The sequence below is a fragment of the Lycorma delicatula genome, chromosome 4 (genome assembly GCF_047948215.1).
Source record: "Lycorma delicatula isolate Av1 chromosome 4, ASM4794821v1, whole genome shotgun sequence".
Taxonomy (NCBI): Eukaryota; Metazoa; Arthropoda; class Insecta; order Hemiptera; family Fulgoridae; genus Lycorma; species Lycorma delicatula.
The window spans coordinates 101,363,357-101,390,854 of NC_134458.1; the positions used below are offsets into that span (position 1 = coordinate 101,363,357).

Below are 27,498 nucleotides of genomic sequence, written 5' to 3' on the forward strand. Positions count from 1 at the left end.
AAACGTATTTCATATTCTACTGCAGCAGCTATAGCATTACCATTACGCACTCCCAAAATGAATACCATATCAGCTTTACTCCTCTGATGTAAATAAGTACATTATTTCAAAGGCAAACCGATGACGTTCAAACTAAAATTCACAGAAATCCTTCGCTAACGACAGCACAATTCACAGTACCCGATAAATTTATGTACCTTAAAAAATGATTTAAACTCGAATACAGTATTGCGCAATGTTATCAGCTGTTATTTTATTGCCCACTTTGAAGCAATAATTTTTTATATCATTTATTTTATTTCTATCATTAATAAAAACATTATTATCTAAGTAATTTTGTTTTACAATTGTTTTTTAGTTTTCAGATTATAAAAAAAAAACGTTTTAAAAGCAATTTTTAACGGTAAATTCTCTTTTCACATCTCCAAAAAAATAATTACTTTTTTTTATAACGTTACAGTAACTTTACAATCTGTTCATAGTTAAAATTGAACAGTAAGTAAAAAAGCTAAATTTGGAATGAATATTAATAACTGCAGACCCAGTGGTTTGTAACTTAAAAGTTAACAACGAAAAGAAATGAAATTGAAGAGGACTTCGTAAAGCTGGTTTATAAAACCACTTAATTGAATCGATATATCAAATGAAGAACATTGTTTCTCATTAATCTTGAAAAATCGCTGATAGTATTATCCAATAAATTGACTGCCATGTAATTCTGATCCCGATCCAAACGATTTTGATATCGTTGACTGATCAGAGAGACTTCTTGCCTAACGGTTCGTAATTTAAAATCATTATATATGAGGTTATTGCTTATATACACCAAGGTACGTTTAACATTTTTCGCACTGTTTTTGTCCGATAACGTTCAAGTACGTTAATATTGGAAATGTTTGCTGTACCCCACAATTCAAGCCCATAAGTCCAAATTGGTTTCAAGATGGATTTATAAATCAATAATTTATTTTCTACCGAGCCGAGATCTGTGTTCTATTAGCCAGTACATGTTTAGCCAAAGCATTCGCTTTGATTTAATATGTTTTAACCAAGTAAGGCGCCGGTCAATATGAAAACCTAAATATTTACATTCTTGAGAACTTGGAACTGGAATATTAAACTAGAAATAGTTGGGCAGTTTTCCTTTCGAAGGGTGAATGTGACGTGCTTCGACTTTGTTTCATTTATCTTTATTTTCCAACTTGTAAGCCAGGATTCGAGAAGAGCGAGATAATCTTGAATATAATCAGATGCAGTAGCTGGATTTTCATGATAGTAAAAATTGTATTATCGTCAGCAAACGTTGCAACGGTTGTATCTGCCGTAATTGGCAAGTTGGCAGTAAACAGAACACATAAGATGGGTCCGAGAACGCTTATTAGGGACAAATAATATTATTAGGGAATAATTCCGTTAAAACTTCTTTATGTTTAATTTGAAAATATCTATATTCTAGGAAAGATTATAGCACTACATAGATAACACTTTTTTTAATTTACAGAGCAATCCTACGTGCCAAACTTTGTCAAAAGCTCGACTGACATCGAGGAAAACCGCTGAAAAGTATATTTTGCTGTCCAGAGCATGATTTATAACATTAACAATTCTGTTTGCTTGCTCCACAGCAGCATCTTTCTCCCTAAACCCAAATTGGTGATTTGGAATTTGATCACTTACAAACTGCTTCATTCTTATTAAAAAGAGCTTTTCAAACACTTTAGAGAGCACTGGAAGAAGGCTGATAGGCCTATAAAATTTAATATATGTTGATTTTTAGCCGGTTTTGGTATAACAATTATTTGTGAAATGTTCCACGGACCAGGAAAATGACAAATTCGAAAAACAGCATTAAAAATTGGAGTGACTAAGCATACGTTTGTTGAGGTAATGCTTGAAGAACCTAACCGGTGATTAAATCATACCCCAGCGCCTTTGTTGGATGTACTTCATTGTTAATCACTAACACGAAACCTCGTGAATTGTAAAGCACTTAGTTGGTAAGGACATTTGAGAAGGAGAAACTAAATATTATTAACATTTTGATAATTTCATTTGGATCCGTTTCAATATTATCGGGCTGGAGTACGTCGGAAAAGTGCTCAGCAAATAAGTTCGCCTTCTCTTGAAAACTTCTCGCCCATGTTCTATTATTTTTAGGGAGAGAAGGAGTAGACTGTTGGGGTCTCTTGAACGATTTTGTAGCTTTCCTTAAGGTATATTCAGCAGACTGCCTATCAGAGATATCTTCAATATAATATTGAAACGAAATGTTTTTAAAAGTTTGAATTAATCTTTTCAATTCTTAAGAAGCCTTGTTAAATCTTTCCTTATCATCAGGGTAACGAGTTCTCTGCCAAACGCGTCGTAGTCTCCGGCGTTCTTCTATCTTTTCTCTGATGAAGATCGGATAAGTATTTTGAGCTGGGGAAGCAGAATCCAAATTGGGATTTGAAGCCCAGGTCGCTGACAATAATATTCAAAGTTTTCCAACTTTTCTTTGTTTTATTCGACTTACCTTACATCATTTTTGCAATTCTTTACAAGTTTTGTTTAAATTTTATGTGTTTATTATCATTTAACAAAGTTATTGAACGTCAAACATAAATACGAAGTATTTTACCCCAATTTATTGGATTTCACCCCAGATTTCTCAAAAACTACTGCAGATACGATTCTGGGATCTATTTTATTTTATTTTTCAGGTCAAAACCAAAAGAAATCACTAATAATACCCCTTAATTAACTTCCTAAAAATTTCAGTACGACCTTATTTCACCGCGGTAACTGAAATACAAGCGAAATCTTTCACTACCTGTAACTCGCAAACGAAGCATTTTTAGGACATATGTTTACGTGATTTTCCATTATGTTCACAAGTAGAATACGTTATGAAAATCTCGGGAGAACCTCGCGATTCATTTAAATTATATAAATTTAAATCTACATTTTTTAAAGTGAAAAAAATAATTTCCTATTTAATGAGAACAAATATTTATTTAATGATTATTTTTTCACGAAAAATAATCTAAAATTTACCACAGGATAAAATAAAAATATATTTGGCACATCATTACGTTACATGAGGTAATTAAACAGTATAAAGTCGAACTGTATGTAAATTAGAATAAAACTATTATGAGAAATAATGGTTACATGACTATTGTTATTTTCAATTTTCCAAGTGTGTATTTGGATTTCTTTGTACAGTATATTGTTAAATATTATAATGCGGTCAAGTACTCATTATAAATAAAGGTGAAAGCAAATTAGATTTTATAACCATGCATTCAAAAATTTTACTAATACAATTAAACTTACTACAGTTTACGAGTCATTAATTACAATTAATTTATTATTTTAAGATTACATTTAACAAACGAGATTAGTATAAGAACCTAAATTTTGTTCTAATATCAAATAAACCGTGCAAAAAAGTGTGAATTTGTTTTACATTTAGAAATTCTTAAGGAATTCATTTTTTGAAGTAAGCACACAATTATCGGTAAAAAGTAGAAAAAAAAATTATTTTCATAGTTAATTTTTTATCATATAATTTAAATGATAATATACACCTCAAATATATTAAATATGCTTAGAATATTTTTTTTTCGGGGGCTTCCAAAACAACACAAATTGTTAAAATTTTTCGTAATTTTTCTGGGGGAAGAGAAACAGTTAAAATAAATGCTGAAATATGTTTACCTTTACTTGGTGAACATCCTCAGGTTGTATAACAAATTTGGAGCGCTTTGTTTTTATGTAGGGCATATTTTGTACTTTTTTATAATTCTTTTCTTAATATCTAGATAATTTAGCTAATGTTTTGTAACGTAAATTTATTTCAACTTTTATTATCATTAATCAAATAATTTGTGACTTTATCATTTCCATTCCAATCATTGATGATGAAACGATTTTAAGGCTCTTCTCTGTAAATGATATTTCCCTCTAATACTATTTTAATTAATTTGGCTAGAATTTTTCCCCATGGAAACGTATATGTGAATGATCTCCGCTCTAAAATGTCAGTTGTTGTACAGTGTTGTTAATAATATTATTTTTAAAGAAATCTTATTGACGACCCCATTCATGACTTGAAGATTTGAATTGCAAAAACAATTACCAGATCTAGATCGATTTAATTTACAATGTATTTCAATTTCGATATAAGACATCGCGAAATGCGTTAACAAGCACGGAACGGGATTTTTAGAAGACTATTTAATCAGTCATCACATAATTTCTAGGCAATCGTTTAAGAGAAGTTCTGTAATCTATTCATTTACTTGAAAATATAATTTACGATAAGATGTCCAATTACGAAACAGTTTATGTTTTAAAATATAGAGAGGTTATCTTCAGCAGTTAACAAAATATACTCGTAACTTCAACAGCTATTTATTTAACATTCTTTGGTACGTGTTATTTTGTTATGACAGATTCTCCTCCTAATTAAAAACTAAATCGGTTGCCATAAAAATTAAAAAAAAATAGTTGATTTCCATTTCCAATCTGTCTCAGCGAGGAATTTTTTCCCCACAAAACGAGTTGTAAAAATAAAATTAAAAAATAATTTAAATAAATTACCATTGTTTCCTTACAAGGAAAAAATCTGACAACTAAGTTGTAATACTTTCCTGGCATTGGTTATTTATTCATATATAGTAGAAAAATAACGATAAGTGAAAAATTTACCCGATATTTATTTTTTTTGAAATGGGAAAAATTTATGTTGTAAATTTAAGTTTTATTGTATAGTTATCATTATATGTTTAAAGAAACCAAAAAAAGTTTAAAAATGGAAAAAATCGGATTTTTCCATTTTTATCTGCTTCCCCACCTCCAAAATCACCTTCCAAGAAAATCTTTTGATTTTTCTACATTTACTAAGTAATATGGAAAAAACTAAAAACGTTTCATTGAAAAATGTTTATTATTTAAAATTTTAATATTAAAATATTAAATAAAACAAAAAAGTTTAAAAAAATTGATATATTAAAACTTTTATCAGCTCCCACCTCCCACAATATTGTCTCGAAGTATTTTTTTGTCCCACTTGTACTACTACTAAAAAATTCGGTTAAATATGCAAAAATAAACAAGATAGCTTTTTTCGAAGTGTAGGGGAGAAAATTTTGGGGAACTTTTTTTCCTAAATGGTAAGATAAGCGTGCAGGCATGTACTGAATTTAATATAAAGTGGGTTTATGTTTGCAAAATTTGAGATAATTGCCCCCAAAAAACTATCTATCCCCTAGAGATACTGAACCCAAAATTTTAACAACAGATTTTCTTATATACACGAGTCTCTACAAAATTTCCTCAAAATCGGTTCATCCAGTCAAAATTTATTAAGCTTCATACATGCCAACACACATAACGAACATTACCTCCCACTTTTTTGTTTTTTGGGGTCCCTGGGACATGAAACGTCGAGAGATGAAAAGACCCACATCCCCACATTTTGACTGATTACTATACTGTCCTTCTTGCAGCATAGCTCTAGAGCTATACTGCCAGGAAACTAAAATGCATGCAAAGAGCTGCAAACTTTTCCTGGCCTCGCCATCACTAAATTATTACTTAGACGGAAAATTAAGCGAAACATTAAAGTAAGTATGCAAGAAAAAATTATTTAATAGAATTATTCTGTTCCTTATCTTAAAGAACACTACTTTACTTTAAAGATAAATTATGAGATATGGGGGACCCATGGTGATCGTACCTCTTGACCGATTGTAACCAAAATTAAACCGTATCAATTACTTATATTCAGTATTATCATCAAAGAATTATATTCAAGTCAAGGTATAAAATTTCATGAAGACTGGTTAAACCAGCTTGAAGGTATCAAACAAAACGGTAACTGACGAAAATAAGAAAAACTGTATGTTGATTATCCCTTGAATGAATTGTTCAGTTCAGATAACCAAAATCTCCCCGCACTTTGACCATTTGTACCCAAAATTAAGCGGCATCAATACCACAGATACAGAGATTAACGTGCCAAATTTCATCTCAATCAGTCCATCCAATTTACAGATATCCAGAAGAAAAAAAACAAAGCCAAAAACTTTTTAAAAGTTTTAAGTAAAATAGGGGCCATGATTCAAGTATGTATATTCTTGTAGGAAAAATGGTCAAACTTGTGATCAAAGTTTCCCTCCAACAAATGTATACTCTAAATCCTGATTTATCCATCACCCTCTTAATCATCAAATTTTATTAATCATAAAGGCAAAATAAAAACCTTCCGTATGCAATCACCTGTTTATATCACAAAACATCCATTAGTAGTATTACGGATATGTGATGTACAGCAAATAATAAACACACAGAAGTATTTAGTTTGTACTGAGAACGCGATTTTAATACTACTGAAATCACTAATTAATCATCTTCAAGTTGATAATTTACCAAGAAACTGAAAAAAAATCCCTTTCGGCACGCCGGAAGGCGGAGGTAGATTTCAACGATGCTAAGTAGGTGATAAAAAATAATTCTACCTAAAACTTAAGAAAAACTTCAAATTTACTCGATACGACAACGGTTGCATGTGAAAAAAAGTTTCACGTGTTTAGCGTACGACAAGCCCCATCTTCTTACAATTCCAGCAACATTTTGGTCATCCCTTGCCTTAAGGATTGGTCATATCAAAAATTGTTCCAGACAAAAGTTTTAGGTAATGTTAAGAGGACTAACGACCACTTTAAACCGATTCGATACTGTTCCTATTAAGGAAGGTATGATCTTTTTTGTCTTCGAAACCGCTTTTTTTTCACCCCGTGAGCCAATGGTTGGTGATATCAAAAAACGTTACTTACATTTGTGTTAGGCCTTTAACCAAAAAATAGCAGGAATTTTAGACGAATTCGATATTTTTCTTAATAATAAAATTATAAGCGATATTTTTTTTTTCGAAAAAGAACCCCCCCCCCGTTGTCCGATTTTGCATATTAACGAACTCGACCAAGATTTTGCGACGTTATATTTTATGTATCAGTTTGATAGGCGCAAAATTACAGCAGTTATCATGTCCACAAGAATATGAAATGCGCGCGCACACACACAAAATATATGTGTGTATACATAAACTTTTGAACTGATAGTGGTTTTGGGGTCTGGGAGAGGTGAGACGCGAAGATACATCGAAATTCTCAAGAAGTCGAATCACGGTACCCATTACAATAGGTAGCTTTATTATGAAATCTACCTCAAAAATAGGGGATATAATTGATTCGATGAAAACTGAACCTAATTACGTATGTTTTGACTTTAAAATATAATTCAATTTTTTAACTTCTTTTCGGACGTTCCCGTTTCTACGTGAAAAATCAATTACTGGGTTTTAGTTTATAAAATTGGCATTATTTTTTATCTTGACAACAAACTAATAGAAACTATGCCCATCGTGGATGGCTTTGAACCCTCCACCCCACCACTCATGAAAGGATAATTGCTACTACCAAAAGGCCATATTTTCAGTGGAAATGAAACAATGCTACTACTCCACAACAATCTTTCAAGTCGTTCAATGAAGATCCATACGTATTTCTTCAACGCAGAAACCAAATAAATAGCGATAACCACTTCGTTTGTTCCTTATTTTTGGTTTATTTAAATGTAATGAGATGTTTACTTTTTTTAAATCAAATTTGTATAATTACACCGTTTCAATAATATATTATAGCCTAAAATTTTATTAACTTAATGTAATTCTATTTCATAAATAAATAAGATTATTTTGCTTATCCGTCAATTCTCATACCCTGATTACAACGTACTTTTTTCAATTCTCATACCCTGTATAAACATACACAATAGAACCTCTATTGTGTATGTTTATACAACACTTAATAATACGTTCTTATAGACAGAATTCTAAATGCAGGTTAAACTTGTTTTAAATGACCTTGAGAAAAGAAGGTCCCCAGCGTAGTCTATTAAAAATGGTAGAAGCATAGAAGCAGTCATATTTATGTATTATAGAGGTATGGCCGAGTTAGACTAGAAGAGACAACTGTCTCTCTATCTTGTAAAGACGTACAGAATACGTTATATGTTTACAGTCCCACAATATAGACCCTGACCCAGTATTAATAGTAATAATAATAAAAATAGTGCACAATAGAATTTCATATATATTAAAACAATAAAAATAATATCAAATTAAATATTAGTAATTTATTTAAATGTTTTCAAAGGCAAATTAACAAATATTAAATGTCTTTACAAGACAGAGACAATTGCCTCCTCTAGCCTAACTCGGCCCTACCTCAATCCTCAATAATACATAAATATGACTTGCTATTATACTTCTAACGTTTTAACAAATAAAGAAAAAACCATTTATTTTTTTTCCATATAACATTTATAATCACACTTCATAAAAATCTGAAATAACCTATTATTATTTTTTAATGAAACAGCCACAGAAGAATGTAATTTACTACAATATCTAATAAATATTAAACACTCATAAATCAGAACATTTTTTTCACAGGAAAGTGACTGTCATTGTTAATAAAGCGATTTAGAATATACAATAAAATTTAATTTAACTGTTTATTTCAAAATGGGATAACTATTTATATTAATGTTCAAGGATTTCTTATAACTACCATCAAACTACAATTCGATGAACATTTTACTAAGTTAAAAAGAAAAACAGAATTAGAGATGAAGTATTTAATTTTCAAAAGCGATCAAATTATGAAAATTAAAGATTCAATAAAGTTCGTATATCATAACCAAATACACTACTTGCAGGCAATCTCAAATAAGATGTTTTTCTTGAAAAGAACATTATCATGATAGAGAATAAAAGCGCTACCTAGCAGTTTGTCTTGATACAAAAAATTGACCCAACAACACCCCAAGCCTACCTTAAATGAGAAGTAAAACCTAGAAATTAACATTTTCACTCCGTTTTAACACAAGCAAGATGACCGCACATAATTTTTGAAATTGAGGACATTGTATAAAATGAAACATAAAATACAAAAAAGGATTCCGAAAAATAATTCCGCGGTTTTAAATAAAATTTACTTACATTTAGAATTATAAATATATGTATTTTATTACGTGAAACTACACAGCCTAACTTTTTTTTTACATCTTAGGTCAACCGTTCGCTTAATAATCCGTCGACCAATAATTAGTTAGTTAGCTAGTTTTTAGAATGGCGCCACTGAAACGTTGTATTGAAATAAGAAAATAAATAAAATTATAGATATAATTTAACCAAACTTAACATACGCTCGCTAGTCAAGCGAGCGTAAGTTAAGTTCGGTTAGATTATATTTATAAATTTATTTATTTATTTTCTTATTCAATATAACGTTTCAGTGGCGCCATCAAAGAACTAACTAACTACATGGTCGACGAGCTATTAAGCGTTATGGGCATATAACGGATTTTGACCTACTTCTTAATATAACTTAACATGAGCACCGTTTACAGTCCTACAAACGTCAAACCGCTAATCCATCTTTGGCAAACATGTCTACAGAAATCGCTTCCACGAGTGCTGTTATTCTACGGCATAAGGGATTAAGTAACTGCGTATTTTCTTGGTACACGATGTCTTTTACGTAGCCCCAAAAAAAGAATTCCATTGGCGTCAAATCACGACTTCGCGGCGGCCAAGCGATGGGAATTTCTCTACCTATCCGGTCTTTTAGGAACCTGTAGTTCAGCGCAGACCGCACAAATTCTGCATGATCTGGTCCATCCTGATGTAACATCAGGCCCTCCGTACTTTCTGCGGAAACACAAAGTTGTTTAACATATCCGTTTACACTATGCCGCAATAGTCTGCTCGTGGAAAGGAAATGGCCCAAAAATTTGATCACGCAACGAATTTTTTTCACTTTCGAACACATGCAAACGAATTCCACCAATTCCTGTGGATTTACTGAGCCACATACTCGACGATTATAGACTCACGACTCCATGAACATAAAATGTTGCTTCATCAGAAAATAAAATGGAGTGCAGGTACTTTTCATCGGCAAAAATAAAATGTAACATGGTCGTTACAAACTGAACTCTTTACGGCTCATCATTAAGTTTAGTTTCAGTAGCTGCAATTTATAAGCACGAAGTTTCAATCTCTTGGGAACATCATGCGCAGTACTTTTAGGAATGTTTAGTTGAAGACTAACATTATGAACTGAACGTTTTGGACTTTGTTGGAAGTCAAATTCTTTTGATGTTTTCGGCACTTATTTTAGCATACGTGATGAGTGACCTTTCAAACGCTTTCGGTTTTCAAAAAATATTCACACCAATTACGTATGCTTTTGTTGTGAATTTCTACGATAAAATCACGTATGTTTTCTTTAAACGACAGTCACCGATTTCATTTTGTTTCTGCGAACCAGTACACCCATTGTGCTTTTCCTTGTGACAATGTCATGGTACTGAAGCCCGGTTTCATAACAGTCTGGCCTATACAACAGTCTAACACAACAACTGTCTGATAGGACTGCGTAAACTGAAACTTAAGTGTTGTCGCTTCAAGATTACACATAAAACAATATTGAGTGCTGCAAAATAAAAATTATATTCCTTCTTGAAATCCTGGAGTTCTTTCTCGGATGTCTATTTCATTCAAAGAAATATTCAGTGGGTTTAAGACGGCAAAAATAGGTAATTGTTTATAATTAGGAACAGATCTCCGATTTTGATGTAATTAGGAATATACCTTACTTAGTACCTAAGTTATTCGTTACAATTTACTAACTTTCTGTCGGAAACTCCTTTCACCTGAGTTACGCCACACGTAAGTATCACTGTATCCTCAAAAATTGCGTAATTAAACACTGCACAAGTGTTAAATACATTATTTACGTTGTAAATAACTTAGTTTAAGTGAAATTCAGTTGTTTAGTTCAAGGTTAAAGATAAAGTTAGGTTAGATAACTAACGGATCCATGTACTGTGAATACTAGATTGTGGATACCGGTGTTCTTTGGTGGTTGGGTTTCAATTAACCACACATCTCAGGAGTGGTCGACCTGAGACTGTACAAGACTACACTTCATATACACTCATACATATCATCCTCATTCACCTCTGAAGTATTATCTGAAAGGTAATTACCGGAGACTAAACAGGAAAAAGGAAGGGTCCATATACTGAACTTCATACAATATCAACATAACCTAGTCTAACTAACCTTAAATATTATTTACTCCGTAAATAATGTATTGTACTTAACCTTTTTTTTCTGTTTAGCCTTCGGGAATCACAGTCAGCTATTACTTCAGAGGATGAATGAGGTATGATATGTATGAGTGTAAGTGAAGTGTAGTCTTGTACAGTGTAGGTCGACCATTTCTGAGATGTGTAGTTAATTGAAACCCAACCACCAAAGAACACCGGTATCCACGATCTAGTATTCAAATCCGTATAAAAGTCCGTAGCCTTTACTAGGATTTGAACGTTGGAGCTCTCGACTTTGAAATCACCTGATTTGAGAAGACGCGTTCACCACTAGACCAACCCGGTGGGTTCATTGCACTTGACCTAATTTAATTTAGGCTTAAGATCTAATCTCATTCTTAAATTAATTAACAAACTTAAATTATTTAGTCCGAAAATAATGTATTTACACTAGAGCAGTGTTGAATACGAAATTTTTGGAGGGGACTGTGTAACTTACGAGGAGCGTAATTCAGTGAAAGGAGTTTCCGACGATAAATTTCAATTGTACCGAATAGAATAACTTAGGTCGCAAATAAATAAGGTATATTTCAAATTTCCAAAATTGGAGGCGCGTCTCTAATTCTAAACAATTACCGTAATCTACCATCTAAGTGCGTTACTTTTAGTGACAATGCCAGTGCAAATATAGGTGACTTCCTAGGAAACCAAGTGAAAATTAAAAACCTTGGGTAGGTTTCGTAGCTCATATAATCTTGTATAACTGTTTACATCATGGATGTGCGTTATGATGCAAATTCTAAAAATACTTATCTGCATGTTAATTTACAGTTTGAATTGAGAACCTAAAAAGATTTTTGGGAAAAGGGGTTCTAAAAGAGAGGATACTATTAAAAAACTGTAAAACTAGCTTGGTAAGCCTTTTAACTACAATTGAGAAAATGGTACTTACGTATTAACGCCACCACAGCTACAGCTTTATTAAAAACCAAGTTGTCAATCGGATTTCGGTGGAAAATGAGCCGAAACAGATTCAAAACAGAATTTAAATGGTTATTTATATTTATTTATTTTATAAATATAATTTAACAAAACTTAACCTACGCTCGCTTCGCTCGCTAACCTTGACTAATTAACACCGTAATTTTTTGAGTATTTATTTAATAAATAATTTATTAAATAATAAAATTGCAATAATTACTGAATTTATTAAATAAATACTCAAAAGATTACGGTGTTAATTCGTCAAGGTTAGCGAGCGAAGCGAGCGTAGGTTAAGTTTGGTTAAATTATATTTATAAAATAAATATTTATTTATTTATGTTAAAACTCTATATCGGCCCATTTTCCACCGAAATCCGATTGACTACTTTATTTTTAAATAAAGCTGTAGCTGCGGTGGCGTTAATACGTAAGTACCGAGAAAATTTTGATTTTTTTTTCCCTATGTTAATTGAAGTCTTATTTTTTCAAAGGAAAAATTCAAAAACAGTTAACTTTTTGGTAATGAATTGCCTGAAGCTTATCTTTATTTCTTTATTAATTAATGCAGTGGTTCTCAAACTTTTCAGAGTCGCGGCGCCATTTTTGAACTAACATTTTCCATGGCGCACTACCGTAAGTATGACAACTCGTAAGTAAGAGATAAAAATAAATAAAATTCGTGTACCTTCATTATTTTTTTACTTTAACATTAAATTAATAATTATAAATGTCTTGGTTCAATTAATTATGAAGCTTTTACAATATTTCGTGGCACTCCTGTGAAAAGGCCGCGGCACATAGTTCGGGAATCACTGAATTAATGTCTATAATTCGTAAAAAATTGGAAATTAAAAAACAGAACCTACTGTCTAGATAACAGTCTAGATGTCTAAATAACATCTATCAAAATAAAGTTGCAAGCAGGTGTAATTAAACGTTTTTTTTCCTGGCCAAGATGGAAATAATTTGAAACCTCCTTAAAGTCTTGAATGAAAGGATTAATGAATTTTTTGACAATATGGCACTTGTGAAGAATTTTTTTTCTATATTAACATTCGACTTCACTATTATTTGTATTTTATTTTCCTAAAACTTACAATTTAAATGAGGAAAGGGTATTAAATATGAAAGAGAATTTACTCTCAATACATACCGGATTTCTCTGTTATCAATCAAAATAACGTTTTACAATGTAGTCTGAATTATATTTTGAATTTACTGTGCATTTGATTGAGATAATAATAAAATTATTGAAGAAACAGGAGTGGGGATGTCAGAATGTAAAAATGACATCCTAACAATAATAGTTTAAATTTAAAAATGTAAATGACAAACTGAACCAGAATTTATTGTAAAAAAGTTTTCAAACTTCTTCAATCTTCAGTGACAATAGTCCTGCAGCACTCTCACACTGATGTCCGCTAACATCAGCAGGCTTTTTTCATATGGTACCAGTTTTTTCAGTCAATTCTAAAGAATGTGGTTAAAATGTTGGAAGTGATCTAGAGAATGCTGTTTTTTTTTATTGTGTCGGTTCATCATTATTGTGTGTACATATATTTCATTATGTTTAAGATATGCTCCTTTTTTTGTGTATGCGCAGAATACAAAGACTGTAGGCAACTCTGATGAATTTGTGGCTTGTATCAATGAAATGCTAACTTTCATAGTAGTGTGCTAGTACAAACGAGTATGTACCATACCATTTCTTTTTAAAAATGACCAAAAGTTTTGATAAACATAATACTACTAAAACCAAGTTTACCGTAACAATGGAAACCTTAATGTGACTGGATAACCTGCTTGCATTGACACTACCTACAAAAACATCTCACTTCAGTTATTGGTAGTAAATATCAAGAATATTTTTAAAATTAGAATAAATAGCTTGCTAGCAACAGTAAACAAAAATATAAGTAACCTAACTTTGCTATTATGATTTATTTTAGTTACGCTTTCAATAAGAAAGGTAGTTATTAAATTAAAAATTAATTTTAGAAATACATCAATCAAAAATTGTTTTAATTTATAACTCTGTTCTCTCCTTGCAGAATCTAAATGAGGCTTTGAACTTAAAATGTTGATCGTTACCAGAACACAAACAATTGCAACTTGAAAAAAAGCAATCATATAGAATCTTTTAACATAATAACTTTTAAATGAAAGATAGGCAAATCATATTATCGCCTGCTGAAACTTTGTATAATCTAGTTGGAAATAAATAAAATTTGATATCAAATAAAATCTTCCCTAAAAATATAAATAATTTACATAGATCTTAATATTTTTTCAAAATTTTTGATTATTTCTTAGCATTAGAAATTACCTTCTACTCCAACCATTGGTTGGAATTATGACATTTTTGCAAGTATTTATCCACAAATGAAAAATAAAGACAAATTAGGCAATACTTCAGGTAAATATATAAAATAAATTTAACAGCTACGAAACTAGTTCATTTATTTTATATTTAAAGAAAATAATCTTAAAATTACTTATATTTATTTTTTAATTTGTTAGTTTTTTTTACAAAATTTATTTGTTTTTACAGTATGCTAAAACACGAATGGAATCTGGAAATTATGGCTGTAATATCACACCTGTATAATGTAAACAAATATAGAGACAATTTTATAACATACCTGTGTTATACCGGTCGAATTTGAAAAGGAAATAAAAAAAATAATAAAATATTTCAGATTTACGTCAATTATTAAATTGGCCACTTTCACTATTTACAATCTAGTAAATATGCACAATAACATGAAATGTTTCACAGAAACTGCCTTAGACTTAATTAATCTTGTCACAAAAGAATTAACAGCCCAGTTTAATAATGAACCAGTTAACTACTTCTCACAACCTCACGCTATTAGACAGTAACTCAAAGTGTCGTAGTACACGAAACGCTGACCGGTGAATAGATTTGCTTAGTGTAAACAGCTCAGCCAACATTAAAAAACAAAATAAAGTAATCCCTAGCAAAAAAAGTTCTAGAATATCTTTTGAAATTTTAAAAGCAGGAAAAACTATGCAGATAAAATAAAAATACACTCAGAAAATCTGGTAAAGTTGTTATTTTAATCTTATAAAATTGTATCACAAGTAATCATTAAAAGTTATAAAATTTAAATTCTTCAAACTATTGTGCTCTCATTTACAATACGTGATTTATAATCTGTATTTATTACCTTTAATTGTTTCACATAATATTGAAGACATTCAATTTAATCAGTTTGGTATTTCATCAAAATGTTGTGTTAAGAACACGGTATGAATTATTAAGGCAAAGCAAAACTTGCAACTTGTATAAATAAGGAGTCATTATTTTATAATTCAATCTTAACTTCTAAAATACGATGGGCTTAATTTAAAAATAACTTAAACAGGACAGAAGGATGTACATAATTATATGATTTGACATTTAATACGAAAAATAATAATACTGAATAACATTACACAATGTATTGGAATAGGTAGATGAAATATGAAATGAAACTTAATAGTTTTGTATAAAATAAACCTTACTCATAGCAGTAGTTTGTTGGTTTTTTTCAATGGTGTTTCATTTACTCTAACAAAAATTATTCAAAAAAAAGTTCTATACATATAGAAACAGAATCTTCAAATTTATAGGAATTAAAGAAAACTAATGGTATTGTGTGTAGCTATTGTGATGGTTAACCTGCAAGTGTCAGTGTAACAGCTGTTAGATTTTATTTTCAGATAAGAGCCGAGTAGTTTCTTTATGTTAAGTATTTGAGGTTAAGTGAATTGTTATATATTTTTTTATCTTAAATGTTATCACATTATTATTAATTTAACCTATTTAAAACAAAGTAATAGAATTCCGTTTATAATGTAGAGGAAAGTTTGTTTAATAATATTAGTTTGTTGCACCATGTGGTAACCATCTTTTATGATTATAATTGCAGTTAATTATTTATAAAATGTATTTCAACATTTAGCACTATAACGCATTTGCTGTTTGTAGCATTATGCGGAACATTTTAGCTCTCACGCTATTGCAATTTTTTTTAAATATTACCATATATAAAAGAACATTTGTAATAAAAACACATTTTTTATTAGTCTACAATACCAGTTACACACCTTAAGGGAAAATAAATTTTCCCTAAAGAAAAAGATTACTTTTCAAAAGGATTACAGCAGGAAAACTTTTTTTTTGGATTACCATAAGATCAAACTTTAAACTTAACATTAATTACTAGTCAAAAAACAAATTATTTTAGAAATAACCAATTATCTTAGAAATGCACCATCATTTTTGCACAATAAAAATCTTGCTTTACTGCTAATCTGACATCATTATATATTCACATTACTTCTAGAATAGAGTATATTAAAAGTGGTAGTATATAAACACTCAAGTTTTTGTAACATGCAGCCAATATCAATTATATAAATCAAAAGAAATTAGATAATTTTGAAAAAAAAATACTCCACATTTTCATAACTAATTTTTTATCATCCTACCATACAAATTTTTATTACCACACTGTTTAATATACTAAGATAACAAGTTAAATATTTCAGTTTCTTGTGGATAAAAAGATTTTTTGTAATACCCAATTTTTGGTTTAGACTACATAGAATTTTATATTTGTTTTTTTTTCCAGATATAGAACAAGGAATTGCCTGTAAACTCCTGAATTATTCCAGCTTTTTGTGGTCTCTGGAATTATATTAAGGATTAATTCTGACTTATATTTTTATCTTAATTGAAAATTCTGTAAAAGTAGCGTTTTACAGCCTTTTTATCCTGCAATAAAACCACAACTTTGCTTAAGTTATTTTATAAATATGAAATTCAGAATATCTATATTGATTTGTATATTCTGTGTGCAAGCAGAATTCTGTATCTAACAAAAATTTTAACTGTATTACTTTACATTTTTCATCTATAGTAATTATTTTAAACTGGTTCTTATAAATCACACTGCTGATTCAAGTTTACCAAACATAATGAATCTAATACTGATAAATTACTTTTCATATGGATTTCATTATTGGCAGTTTATTCTTATTCTCCAACTGGTCTAAAGGCCCAGTGCCATTATTTTATTGTCTGCTCTCAATTTCTTCTGATTGATTTGTACCTATGTACCTGCTGGTTAAATGATATTCTCTGATAATATTCACATGAGTGGTCTCTTTGGGTATTGATGTTGTCACTGACAGAAAAATATCTAGTTCTCATCTTGTAGTGTATTTAATCATCAGTTTGTAATGGCATCATAAATGGTTAAATAGGAAAGAGAAATTCATTTCGCATAAGGAATTGTTGGCTAAGGCAGGAATATTTCAGGTAGAGGGTTGAAAGTCAACTGTCAACAATATTACTCAGTGAGAGATAATGGGTTGGTAGTGGCTAGGCTAGACAACGAAGGAAGTAGCTAATCACATTTATTTCTTGTGATGTATAATATGTATGTTGGATATTATATAAAATAGTTATTTAGAAATAGGCTGGTATTCTGGACTTTCCTAAATCTCTTATTAGCTAAAATATATTACTTTATTTATTTTATTGTCAGCACATTACAGTTATCCTTAAGAAGTCATGACTGAAAGAAACAGTTAAGTACATAGTTAACTGTCTGGCCATTTAAATGCAGGATTGAATTTATACAGCGTTAGTTTTTACTAATGTAAAGTATTGTTTTATTAATTATCTACAAACAATCAAGATTTATTGAACAGATTATTAGTAGCTCTTATTTAAAGATTAGGACAGAATATTCTATAAAAATAAATGTTACAAAACAAAGTTAATGAAGGTAAAAGACAATAATCCAATGAATATCTACACAAAATAAAGAAGAATTGAATGATTAAAATACTAAACAGTTAAACAGTACTGTAGTAACATCTTAACAGAAGATGGCAAAAATAAAAGCAAAATAAAAACAAGAACAATTGTAAACAAGAAAGGATTTAATAACAAGAAATAGTACTGCACAGTAAGATAGAGTTAGATTTGATGGAGGAATTTACAATGTGTTTAAAACAAAAAAGGTTTGGATGAGGTTAAATAGGTGAGTGAAAAATGAAGAAGTAATGAAGAGGGTGAAAGAGAATAGAAACTTAATCTGATCAGTTCAGAATTGGATAGCCCAACTGGTTGTAACATATAAAGAGAAAAGAAGGGTGAGTGAAGAAGACTTTGAAAAGTAAGTTAAAGGTAGAAAATAGTAAAAATTATATGGACAGTTTAAAGGAAATAGAACATAAGGACACTACAGTTTAGTTTGAAATAGAGGAAAATGAAGTTGGATGTAGTGCAAGGGACTGCCTGAGTGCAGATAACGATATAAATTAATTAAAAAGTTTCATTATTTAAATGGTCTCAGATACTCGGCTCTAAATGATCCAAAAGTTCAATACTAATTTTAGCATTTTCCTTGGTGTGTTCAGTCTCCTGTGCTTATAAATATTTTAGTTTCTCTGTGTCTGCTTTATAGTCTACAAGTTTTTTTTTGTAGTCTATTTTATAATTCAGGTAACATCATAATATAAGGATCCTCCTTGCTACTATACCATTTCTTAATTCCATGGTGTAAAGATACAATCTCTATACTTTTGTCATGTTAACAGGATGTGAAACAATTTTTTATTTTGCTGACTCTTTACAAGTAATTACTCCTATTATAAAATTGAACTTTTACTTAATTGTATGATTTGACTAGAGAAAATTTTTTTAACACAGTGAGGTGTGTTCATGATAAAAAACGTATGGGCAAGTTTGTTGAATGATTTATTATCAAGAAAATTTGATTACTTAATTTGTCAGATATTATTGTTCATTTGGATATTCTAATTCCATTTTATATGGATAAACTATTATTGCTTTAATGCAAAGTTGGACTAATTTTAGTATTTACTTTTTAATTGTTGTTATTCAGTGATAATATTTATTAAACAGGTTTTGTTTTTATGTTTCAGAACAATTGTATATTAAATTTTATGGTTTAATATATGTTATTACCACTAGTAAACAGAGCTAGGATATTTATTTTTTTTAAACAAAGCTTATTTTCAGCTTACTATACACGAAGATATATCTGTTTTAGGTATGTTTGATAGTTAAGTTAGATTTTTTCTGCATAAAAACTTTGCTAGTTTATAACGAGGTAAAATGTGTGACTCTAAGGCTGATAATCCCTAAAATAGTGCTGTTAATTAAATCTCAGTAACGAACAGGACATCAGAAGGAAATACTTTGTAAAGAAAAAATGAGAGTACAAAAGATTCTGTAAAAATTTCCTTTGTAAAATTCCAATGTAAAAATTTCTCAGTCACAGAAACTTGTTGATGCAGAATTTGATGGCGTAGCGCTGCTCGAGATCCATCTCGGATCGCGATACTTCTTAACAGAGGTTCACGGAAATCAACATGCTTACTCTCCGCTTGCCTGCAGGCGACTGGAAAAAATATCGGACTCTTGGGAAGGCTCCCCACTACCACACTCAGGTGGTCCGACCCCCCTCCACCGCTCTGTTTGCGCTATAGAAATTCAGTCCTACTACTTTTTGATCCTACCCTGTAAATACTGTTTTTTTTAATGGTAATCTCTAATTAGAAAAGTAAAATATAAAAACTTTTGTATTTGCACATGTAAAAGAACTTCAAAGCATAGGTCATGTAATTTGCAGCAATAATCTCAGATGTGTGTGCAGGCACATTATCGTGGTGAAAGAGTACTTTCTTTTTGACCAGATGGGACATTTAGCTTGAATAGCACCTTTTCAGTCGGTCCAGTAGTAAAACATTATACTCCATGATGATGGTCTTGCTTTTTTTCAGGTAGTCTATGATCACCACGCTACAAAAAAATCAACAAAAAAAACTGTATGTGACTTTTCCTCCAGATGGAACTGTTTTTGCTTTTTTTGGTGCACTTTCACTTGCTCCCACCCATTGTCTTATCTCTGGCATTTAATGGTGAATCCGTGTTTATCTACTGTTAGAAAACCTCAAAGAAACTCAGTGAAATTGTATTTACCTTGAAAAGTGTTCAATCTAATGCTTTTTTGGTTGACTGTTAACAGATTCGATACCTATCAAACGGAATGTTTTTCCGTACTTAAAACATTGTGTAAAATGTAATTTAGATGGTCTATTGAGTTGTTAGCAATGATAGCAAGCTCTGATACCTTCAGTTGGTAATCATTTAATATGGCAGTATGGATTTTTGTGACAATGGCATCGGTCATTGATATTTTTGGGCAACCTGAGTTTTCATCATCTTAATGTATATACGAAAATATTTAAATTCAGCAGTCCACTTTTTTACCATTGAAAACAAAGAGGAAGAATCCTTTAATGTAGAATCAAATTCTTTTACATGTCTGCCTAGAATAAACCTTTAAAACAAAGTAATTTAAACAGCTTGAAATTCAGTTTTATTAATTTTTCAGAAAAGTCAAAATTTGTTTGCTTTACTTGATCACCACAAACAAGCATCTAAACACACAAATATGAAACTATGCAGTATGCCATCTAAATCATCATAATTGACAAATATTGTAGTCACATGATCATACTTGTGCCATCTCCGAGTCAGGTTGAGAAACTTTCCAAATAACCTAGTATGATTCTGTTTTTTTTTCTGATTCAGAAAGCCTTCTTTTCTGAAAATGTTAGCATTTTTATATTAATGTCAATTGATGTATGTTAGTTATGTATATTTTCTGTATAAGTTTGTTCGAGCAATGATAATGCAAAATTGTTTTTTGCCTAGAAAAACAAAAAAAAAATTTACGTTTTTATTTTGTTCTATACTTTATTATTGTTATTTGTTGTCTTCTGTCACCTTTGCATAGAAGTGATCTCATCACTATAGTAGTAGTGTCTATATTATACAAATATTTCAGTTAAAATGGTAGAAATTGGTGACACAGATGTTAGGCCTATTGAGTGTTGCATTTATTCTTTTACATAAAATAGTTTTGCTGCCTTATGTTAACTATTAAAGTTAAGATTTCCATTACATATTTCTGTGCTTTTTTTTTAATGATTTCTGTAATAAGTAGATAATTTTTTATCAGGCATGTGTGTATAAAATATGTAATAAGATACAATTGTAGAGTTAAATTTTATGGAATGTGTATGTTCTTAACATTGTTAAAGTGCATGAATTATTCTCATGTGTTATTTACAACCTAATCATTTATTTCATGTATAAGGAGTGCTCACTGTGTAGGACAAAAAGGTGAGTAGTATGAACCACTTCATGTAAAGGCTCTTCATAAGCAGTTAGCAGAAATTTTATCCATAATCCCATGCATGGGAGATCTGCGTCTACTCAGAATGGGAGCAATATGTCCTCATCATTGATTTTGTATTAACCAATTCAAACATATATATTATATATATATATATATATATATATATATATATATATATATATATATACAAACTGATTTATTCAAATGGCTAAAAAGTTACGTAGGCATAGGTCTAGGTCTCCTTAATAAATACTTTACCTACCTTAAAATTATGTAGTGTACAGAAATATATCTGAATTTTACACATTTGACCCCTTATGAATCAGCATTAATTAAAAATGTTATTATTTCATGACTTGTTAATGAAGTAAAAACTTTGTATAATAATATAGATATATTAGATTTTGAAGAAATTAAAAATAGGAATCAAGTTTTTTTCATAAACTAGTTTTGTAACTGTATTTTTATTTTTTATTTTCTTTTGAAAGATGAAACTAATTTCTGAACTAATAAATTTGTCAGATGGGATTATGGTTAGTGTTAAAAATATAGAAATTATATTATCTTATCTATCATTTGATTTTTATTGATTACAAACCTATTTAACTGTCATTGTTGATTAAGATATATTTAAATTAGCTTTGGCTTATAATTGTTGGCAATGTTACATATATAATGAATTTGTTTATTTTATGAGATTGGTATACAATATTCAAGTTTTTAATAATGTTTCATTTAATTTTATGTCTTTTATTTTTGTTTAGCATTAATATAAAGAAAATTATGGGTGAACCAGTAAATAAAACTTCAGACCCAGTCGTTCAGTACATAATTATAAGAACAGATTTAAAATCATCATTAAAATGGTCATATGGTGCGATAATGGCTCAAGCCTGCCATGCTAGTGTTGCTGCAATTCATACATTTTATTCAGATGAACATACTCAGGCTTATCTAAACAATCTTGAACACATGCACAAAATTATTTTGCAGGTAACTTTTATTATTATATTATTTTCTATTCTTTTCTGCCCAACTATAGATTGAACCTGATGATTGTTTATTAGTCTTTTGAAATAAGGATTGGGTATGGTTTTAACCACATTCATCTGCCTTAGTGCTGAAACAGTGTCATTAATTTTAAATATTGGTAACAGTGGTATTCAAATCAATGATTACTCTACTTTTATCTGAATTTGAACTTGAACTGGGGTTTCATACTGTTGCAGAACAACACAGATTCATATAATAGATTAAGTTCAAACATCTTTATTTATTAATGATTAATTTCCTATTTCTATTTGTTATTTTACTCTGTTATTAACTGTTTTATTAACATTTATTTCTCATAAAAAACTGTCATCTCTTAATTGAACAAGAAGTTATTAGGTGATCCCTTAAAAACTGAAACTATAAAGAATATATTTGAATTTGACCTTTGCAGTCATTTTCTTCTACTTATTCATAGTTTACTCCTCATTTAATACTTTATTTACTTTGATATTTTATAGATGAATTAATGTTGAAAAGAAACGCTGATATCTGCACAAGAAATTAGTAAATGATTCTTTGCAATAATAAACTGAAGATAAACTTGAAGCAATTAAAAGTTTGCTTCTTTTATTTTATTGTTGGAAATTATTGCTTCAGATAAAATTTAAAGTTTATTTCCTTAACATAATTTTATTTTTAACTATTAAATACAGTTATTTAAATGGTTAGACTGAAAATTCTGAGAAATTTTTAAAAAGGATCATGAATAATTATTAACGTTTTAACTTTACTTGTTACCTGGTTCCAAGTTTTATTGGAATTTTGCTATTTATTACTAATGCATTAGTTTAGATTCTATTGCCCAGTTAGCCAATATTGCATATTTTTTTGTCTAAGTTAGGTCAACAAAAATTGTAAATGAATAATTATTAAAATTATTTGTAAATGAGTTTGTAGAGTTGAATCGGTATTTAATGAGAATTGTTGATTTAAATGTTGATGTCTAAACCCCAGCTGAGATATGATTCCAGAGTTCCCTCTATGACATCATCCTTCTGAGACTCCCAACATTAATTGCATCAATGCCCCACTTATAGAAGTCACCAAATTTGAATATTCTTGGTCTTTTCCTTTTCTTTTTCCTGTTTAGCCTCCGGTACCTTTCAGATAATACTTCAGCGGATGAATGAGGATGATATGTATAACTGTAAATGAATTACAGTCTCAGGTCGACCATTCCTGAGATGTGTGGTTAATTGAAACCCAACCACCAAACACCAGTATCCACGATCTAGTATTCAAATCTGTATAAAAATAACTGACTTTACTAAGACTTGAACGCTGGAACTCTTGACTTCCAAATCAGCTGATTTGGGAAGACGCGTTCATCACTAGACCAAGCCGGTGGGTCGAATATTCTTGGTCTAACCAGTCTGGAGTTAACCTAAACACACCAGTATACATATACATAATCAATGAATAGAATTTATCCCTACTGTTCCGAATTTTTCAGTGACTTGCCGTAAGCTTCAAAAAAGGTGGAAAGATGATTTTTGGCATGTACCATACTTTCCTTTGATACAGTATTTACTATACTATACTTAGTAAGTAATATTAGCACAGTTAAATAATAGATAACAAACTGGAAATTAATAAAATGTTCAAATTCATGTGAAATCTGAAATAATTTGAGTTTTTAAGGAACCACCTATTGATGTTTCTTGCTCGATTAACACATGGGAGTTTTTTTATAAAAAAATATTTTTTAGTAATAAAAAAAAAATTTCACAATAAAAAAGAGGAAATTACATAATAACAAAAAAATATTTTCAAATTAATTTTCTAAATGAATTTACATACTGATTAACTGCATTATAGCTGCGAGTTGTGTACATTTAATTAATTAAATGGTGGTTGTTTAATTTTCATATTAATTACAAATATAGTAAACATTTTTATGTAAAAAAGTAATTTATTTATTAACAGTTGGAACTAAAATTTCAAACTGAAATAATTTTTTTTATGTCAAAGTATTTTTTGGTTAATTGTGTGACTGTAATCAGCAACTGATGCTGTGTTATGATTTAAACAGAAGCTTTCACAGGTTATTTATTTTTTAATCTTTTATGACCGCATGGGATCACTTTAGTCAGTCCATTATCCAAGTTTCTTCAAAGAGACTGTTTGGGCCTATGGTCCTTTCAGTACTTTTTCACTCGTTCTGATCTCTGTGCCCTTTCTGGTGTTGAAAATGTTCATGTTGTGAGTGTGAAGCGATTGTTTTTCTGTTTAATTTTATCTTGTCTGCAGTGTCTTTTGGTGTAAGGCCAATTTCCTTCAGATCCTTACTTATTTCTCTGATCCATCTGCAACTTTCCTTGGTGTTTTTCAAGTCAAGATTGCACTGTACCAGCTGTTTCAGAAGTCTCGAATCTTGCGTCCTCATGATGTGTCCAAAGAATTCTAATATCCTCTTTTGCATGGTATCAGTGATAGTTTCTAACTCTTTGTACATGACTTTGTTGGGCACGATCCACCACTACCCATCTTTTTGTTGATGTAAGGTTTTTCAGTTCTTTTGATTTTCTGGAGTCTATAGGTCTTTGATTCTTCATTCAGGTGGAAGTGTTTTTACTGCATATGTGACTTCCGGTTTTATAACTGTATTGTAGTGTCTTATTTTGTAATAATGGACATTTTTTACTGTAGGTGTACAGTTTAATTTTTGTGCTTTAGCTAGTTTGTTTGTTCTTGTATGGAATGAGGTGTTTTTGTTTAGGTTTGATTGTTATTATTTCGTATTTAAATTGGGTTATTATTTTGACTTTATTATCATTTATGTTTATTTCTTTTAATTGCTTTGGTTTCTGGGGCAAGTCTCTCTTTTTGAATGATATTTTGAGGGCAATTATACTTGCAATGTTTTGAAGTTCTAATATCTGTGTTTTTGCTTTGTCAATGTAGTTTGCTAGCAGTGCCAAGTCATCAGTGAAACCAAGTCAGTTTGTTTCGATTTATTGAGCCATTCCCTCATTACTATTTCTAAAGGGCAGTTGAATAGTAGTGGTGAGAGTCCATTACCTTGGCACATTCCTGTTTTGATCTCAAAACAGGACTGTTTCTTTACAGTCTTTTGGAAATTTTTTTATTATTAGTGGAGGCGTGGGCATTTATGGTATAGTTTTATAGATGCTTTTAAGGTGAGTTCTGAGATTCTTGGGGATTGTGACTTGAATTCTTGTATGGAGTTTATTATTTTTAGGCTGATCAAAATGCCTATTTCAAACTGTGGGACACTTCATCACTTTCTTCAGATGTCTACCTTTGTAAAGCCTATATACTTGAGTCTGCATCGCATCCTAGTTGACGTTTCTCTTTTTCTGCAGTCCCACGATGAGATTTATGTGTTGGTCCATTGGGTCAGTTATTATTTTTAGTTTACCAGTCTGCATGAGTGAGTTTACATTGTGTGTGCTAATGTAGGTGATTTTCTTCAGTTTGATTTTGTAATGTTCTTTTTGTGTATGCAATATTCGAGCATTCCAATGCTTCTTATCACTTGTTATCTTATATGTGGCAGCCACTGTATCCGAGTGTTGCCCTCTCTAAATTCTGGTGTTGTTTGATTCAGCGGGTGGAGTATTCCTTAAAAGACCTTTCATGGTTGACTGTCAAGGGGTCATCTGTAATGGGAATAGATAAATTTGTGAAGTTTGTTTACATTCAGTTCGCCGGAAAAATTTCTCCTATTTGTTCCAGATTTATTCTGGTGCACGTTATGGAGGATCAATCTTATTTTTTAAAGTTGTTTTTGGATAAAAGTTAAAAAGTTTGATCCTAAACATTACGACCTTATTATTTTTTATTATAAATACATTTATTAAAGATGTCTCAAAAAGTGTGTTCCATTTTTTATGTATTTGTTTATTTCAGTACCATTATAATAACAGTTTCTTACACACTATGAAAAGTTTATGAAGTCATTTTGACTAAATTTAAAAATTTTTTACATGTAGAATTACATATGTACTTCAAATTAGTAAATTTGGTGTTGTGACTTCATGTCTCAGTTCCACTTACAAGCTTAAGAGTAAAAGCAGTTCAACTGCTGAAAATTTTATTATTTGTGTTTGTGTAAATATTATTAATATTAATTTTTTTTATTAAAGGTACCAGATGATGAATCACTTCAGAAGATACATGATGAACTAAAAAGTAATACTATTGATTTTTATCAGTGGTTAGAAAAACCAGATGATATAAATACATGTGTTGCATTACGACCTTATCCTAAATCAGCTGTTGAAAATTATTTTAAAAATCTAAAATTGTTTAGAAATTGATTAATTTATAATAAAAAAAATTTAAGTACCATAAAGTGGATGTATACATTTTTTCTACCTATAAAAGGTAATTTTTTATTTTCTTTTTAAGAGTTGTGTGTTGTTATTGAAGTTAACAATCACAAATAGTACATCAGCTTGATAATATAAACTTAATTCTTAAACATCAAGAGTTAATATTTCTTGAGAAATTTAAAAGAAACAAGTAGTAAGCTTTATCCAGTGAAAAATTGTTGTCAGTGTTCAGGGATCACAAGCTGACAGAATTCACTGAAGTTCCATGAACCACATTATGTCAGAAGTTCATTATAAAATATTTAATAAGCTTTAGAGATTAATCTAAAAGAAATTATGAAATGCTCACTAGTTTTGATTTTCTGCTAGAAATTGTGATCTTGCTCTATAGATCACATAAAGAAAATAATCAAGCAATTATTCTTTATATATATTTATATGCAAATGTTATTTCTGCTTAACAAACATTAAAGGAATTATGTCAAAACCAAAACATAGTGGTGTACCCTAATTTGCAATCTGCAATGAGATCAGTTCCACACTGCGAAGAATTGCCCATACCAAAGCCTCCAAAATGTGACATTAGATGAAGAGAGCTCTCTTCATCTATGGTCTGATAGAAGTAAGAAAGAAAAAGAAACAAATTCTGGTGATACAACTTTTGAACAAAGCAGTTCATCTGAACCTCAGTTACCAACTCAAGAAAATTTTAATCTCATACGAGATTTAACGTTATCAAAAAA

General features: G+C 30.1%; 2 protein-coding genes across 6 annotated transcripts in view; one reads left to right on the forward strand and one right to left on the reverse strand.

Annotated features, from left to right (window-relative positions):
• Positions 1 to 15,060, reverse strand: part of Cpr (Cytochrome P450 reductase) — a 213,466-nt gene extending 198,406 nt beyond the window's left edge. Inside the window, exon 1 of the mRNA XM_075363816.1 lies at positions 14,796 to 15,060. The gene's annotated coding sequence lies outside the window, so the exon portion shown is untranslated. The remainder of the gene's footprint in view (positions 1 to 14,795) is intronic.
• A 703-nt stretch (positions 15,061 to 15,763) lies between these two features.
• Positions 15,764 to 26,794, forward strand: LOC142323704 (putative peptidyl-tRNA hydrolase PTRHD1). Of its 5 annotated transcripts, none has more exons than XM_075363818.1 (4): positions 15,764 to 15,917; positions 19,120 to 19,247; positions 22,169 to 22,397; positions 26,567 to 26,793. In XM_075363818.1, exons 2-4 carry the CDS (start codon positions 19,153 to 19,155, stop codon positions 26,738 to 26,740), a joined length of 498 nt encoding a protein of 165 aa, XP_075219933.1. In that variant the 5' UTR covers positions 15,764 to 15,917; positions 19,120 to 19,152; the 3' UTR covers positions 26,741 to 26,793. The 5 variants fall into 5 exon arrangements, with proteins under 5 accessions (XP_075219933.1, XP_075219937.1, XP_075219934.1 ...); XM_075363819.1 differs by lacking the exon at positions 15,764 to 15,917 and adding an exon at positions 15,924 to 16,059; XM_075363820.1 differs by lacking the exon at positions 15,764 to 15,917 and adding an exon at positions 17,940 to 18,324.
• The last annotated feature ends 704 nt before the right edge of the window (positions 26,795 to 27,498 follow it).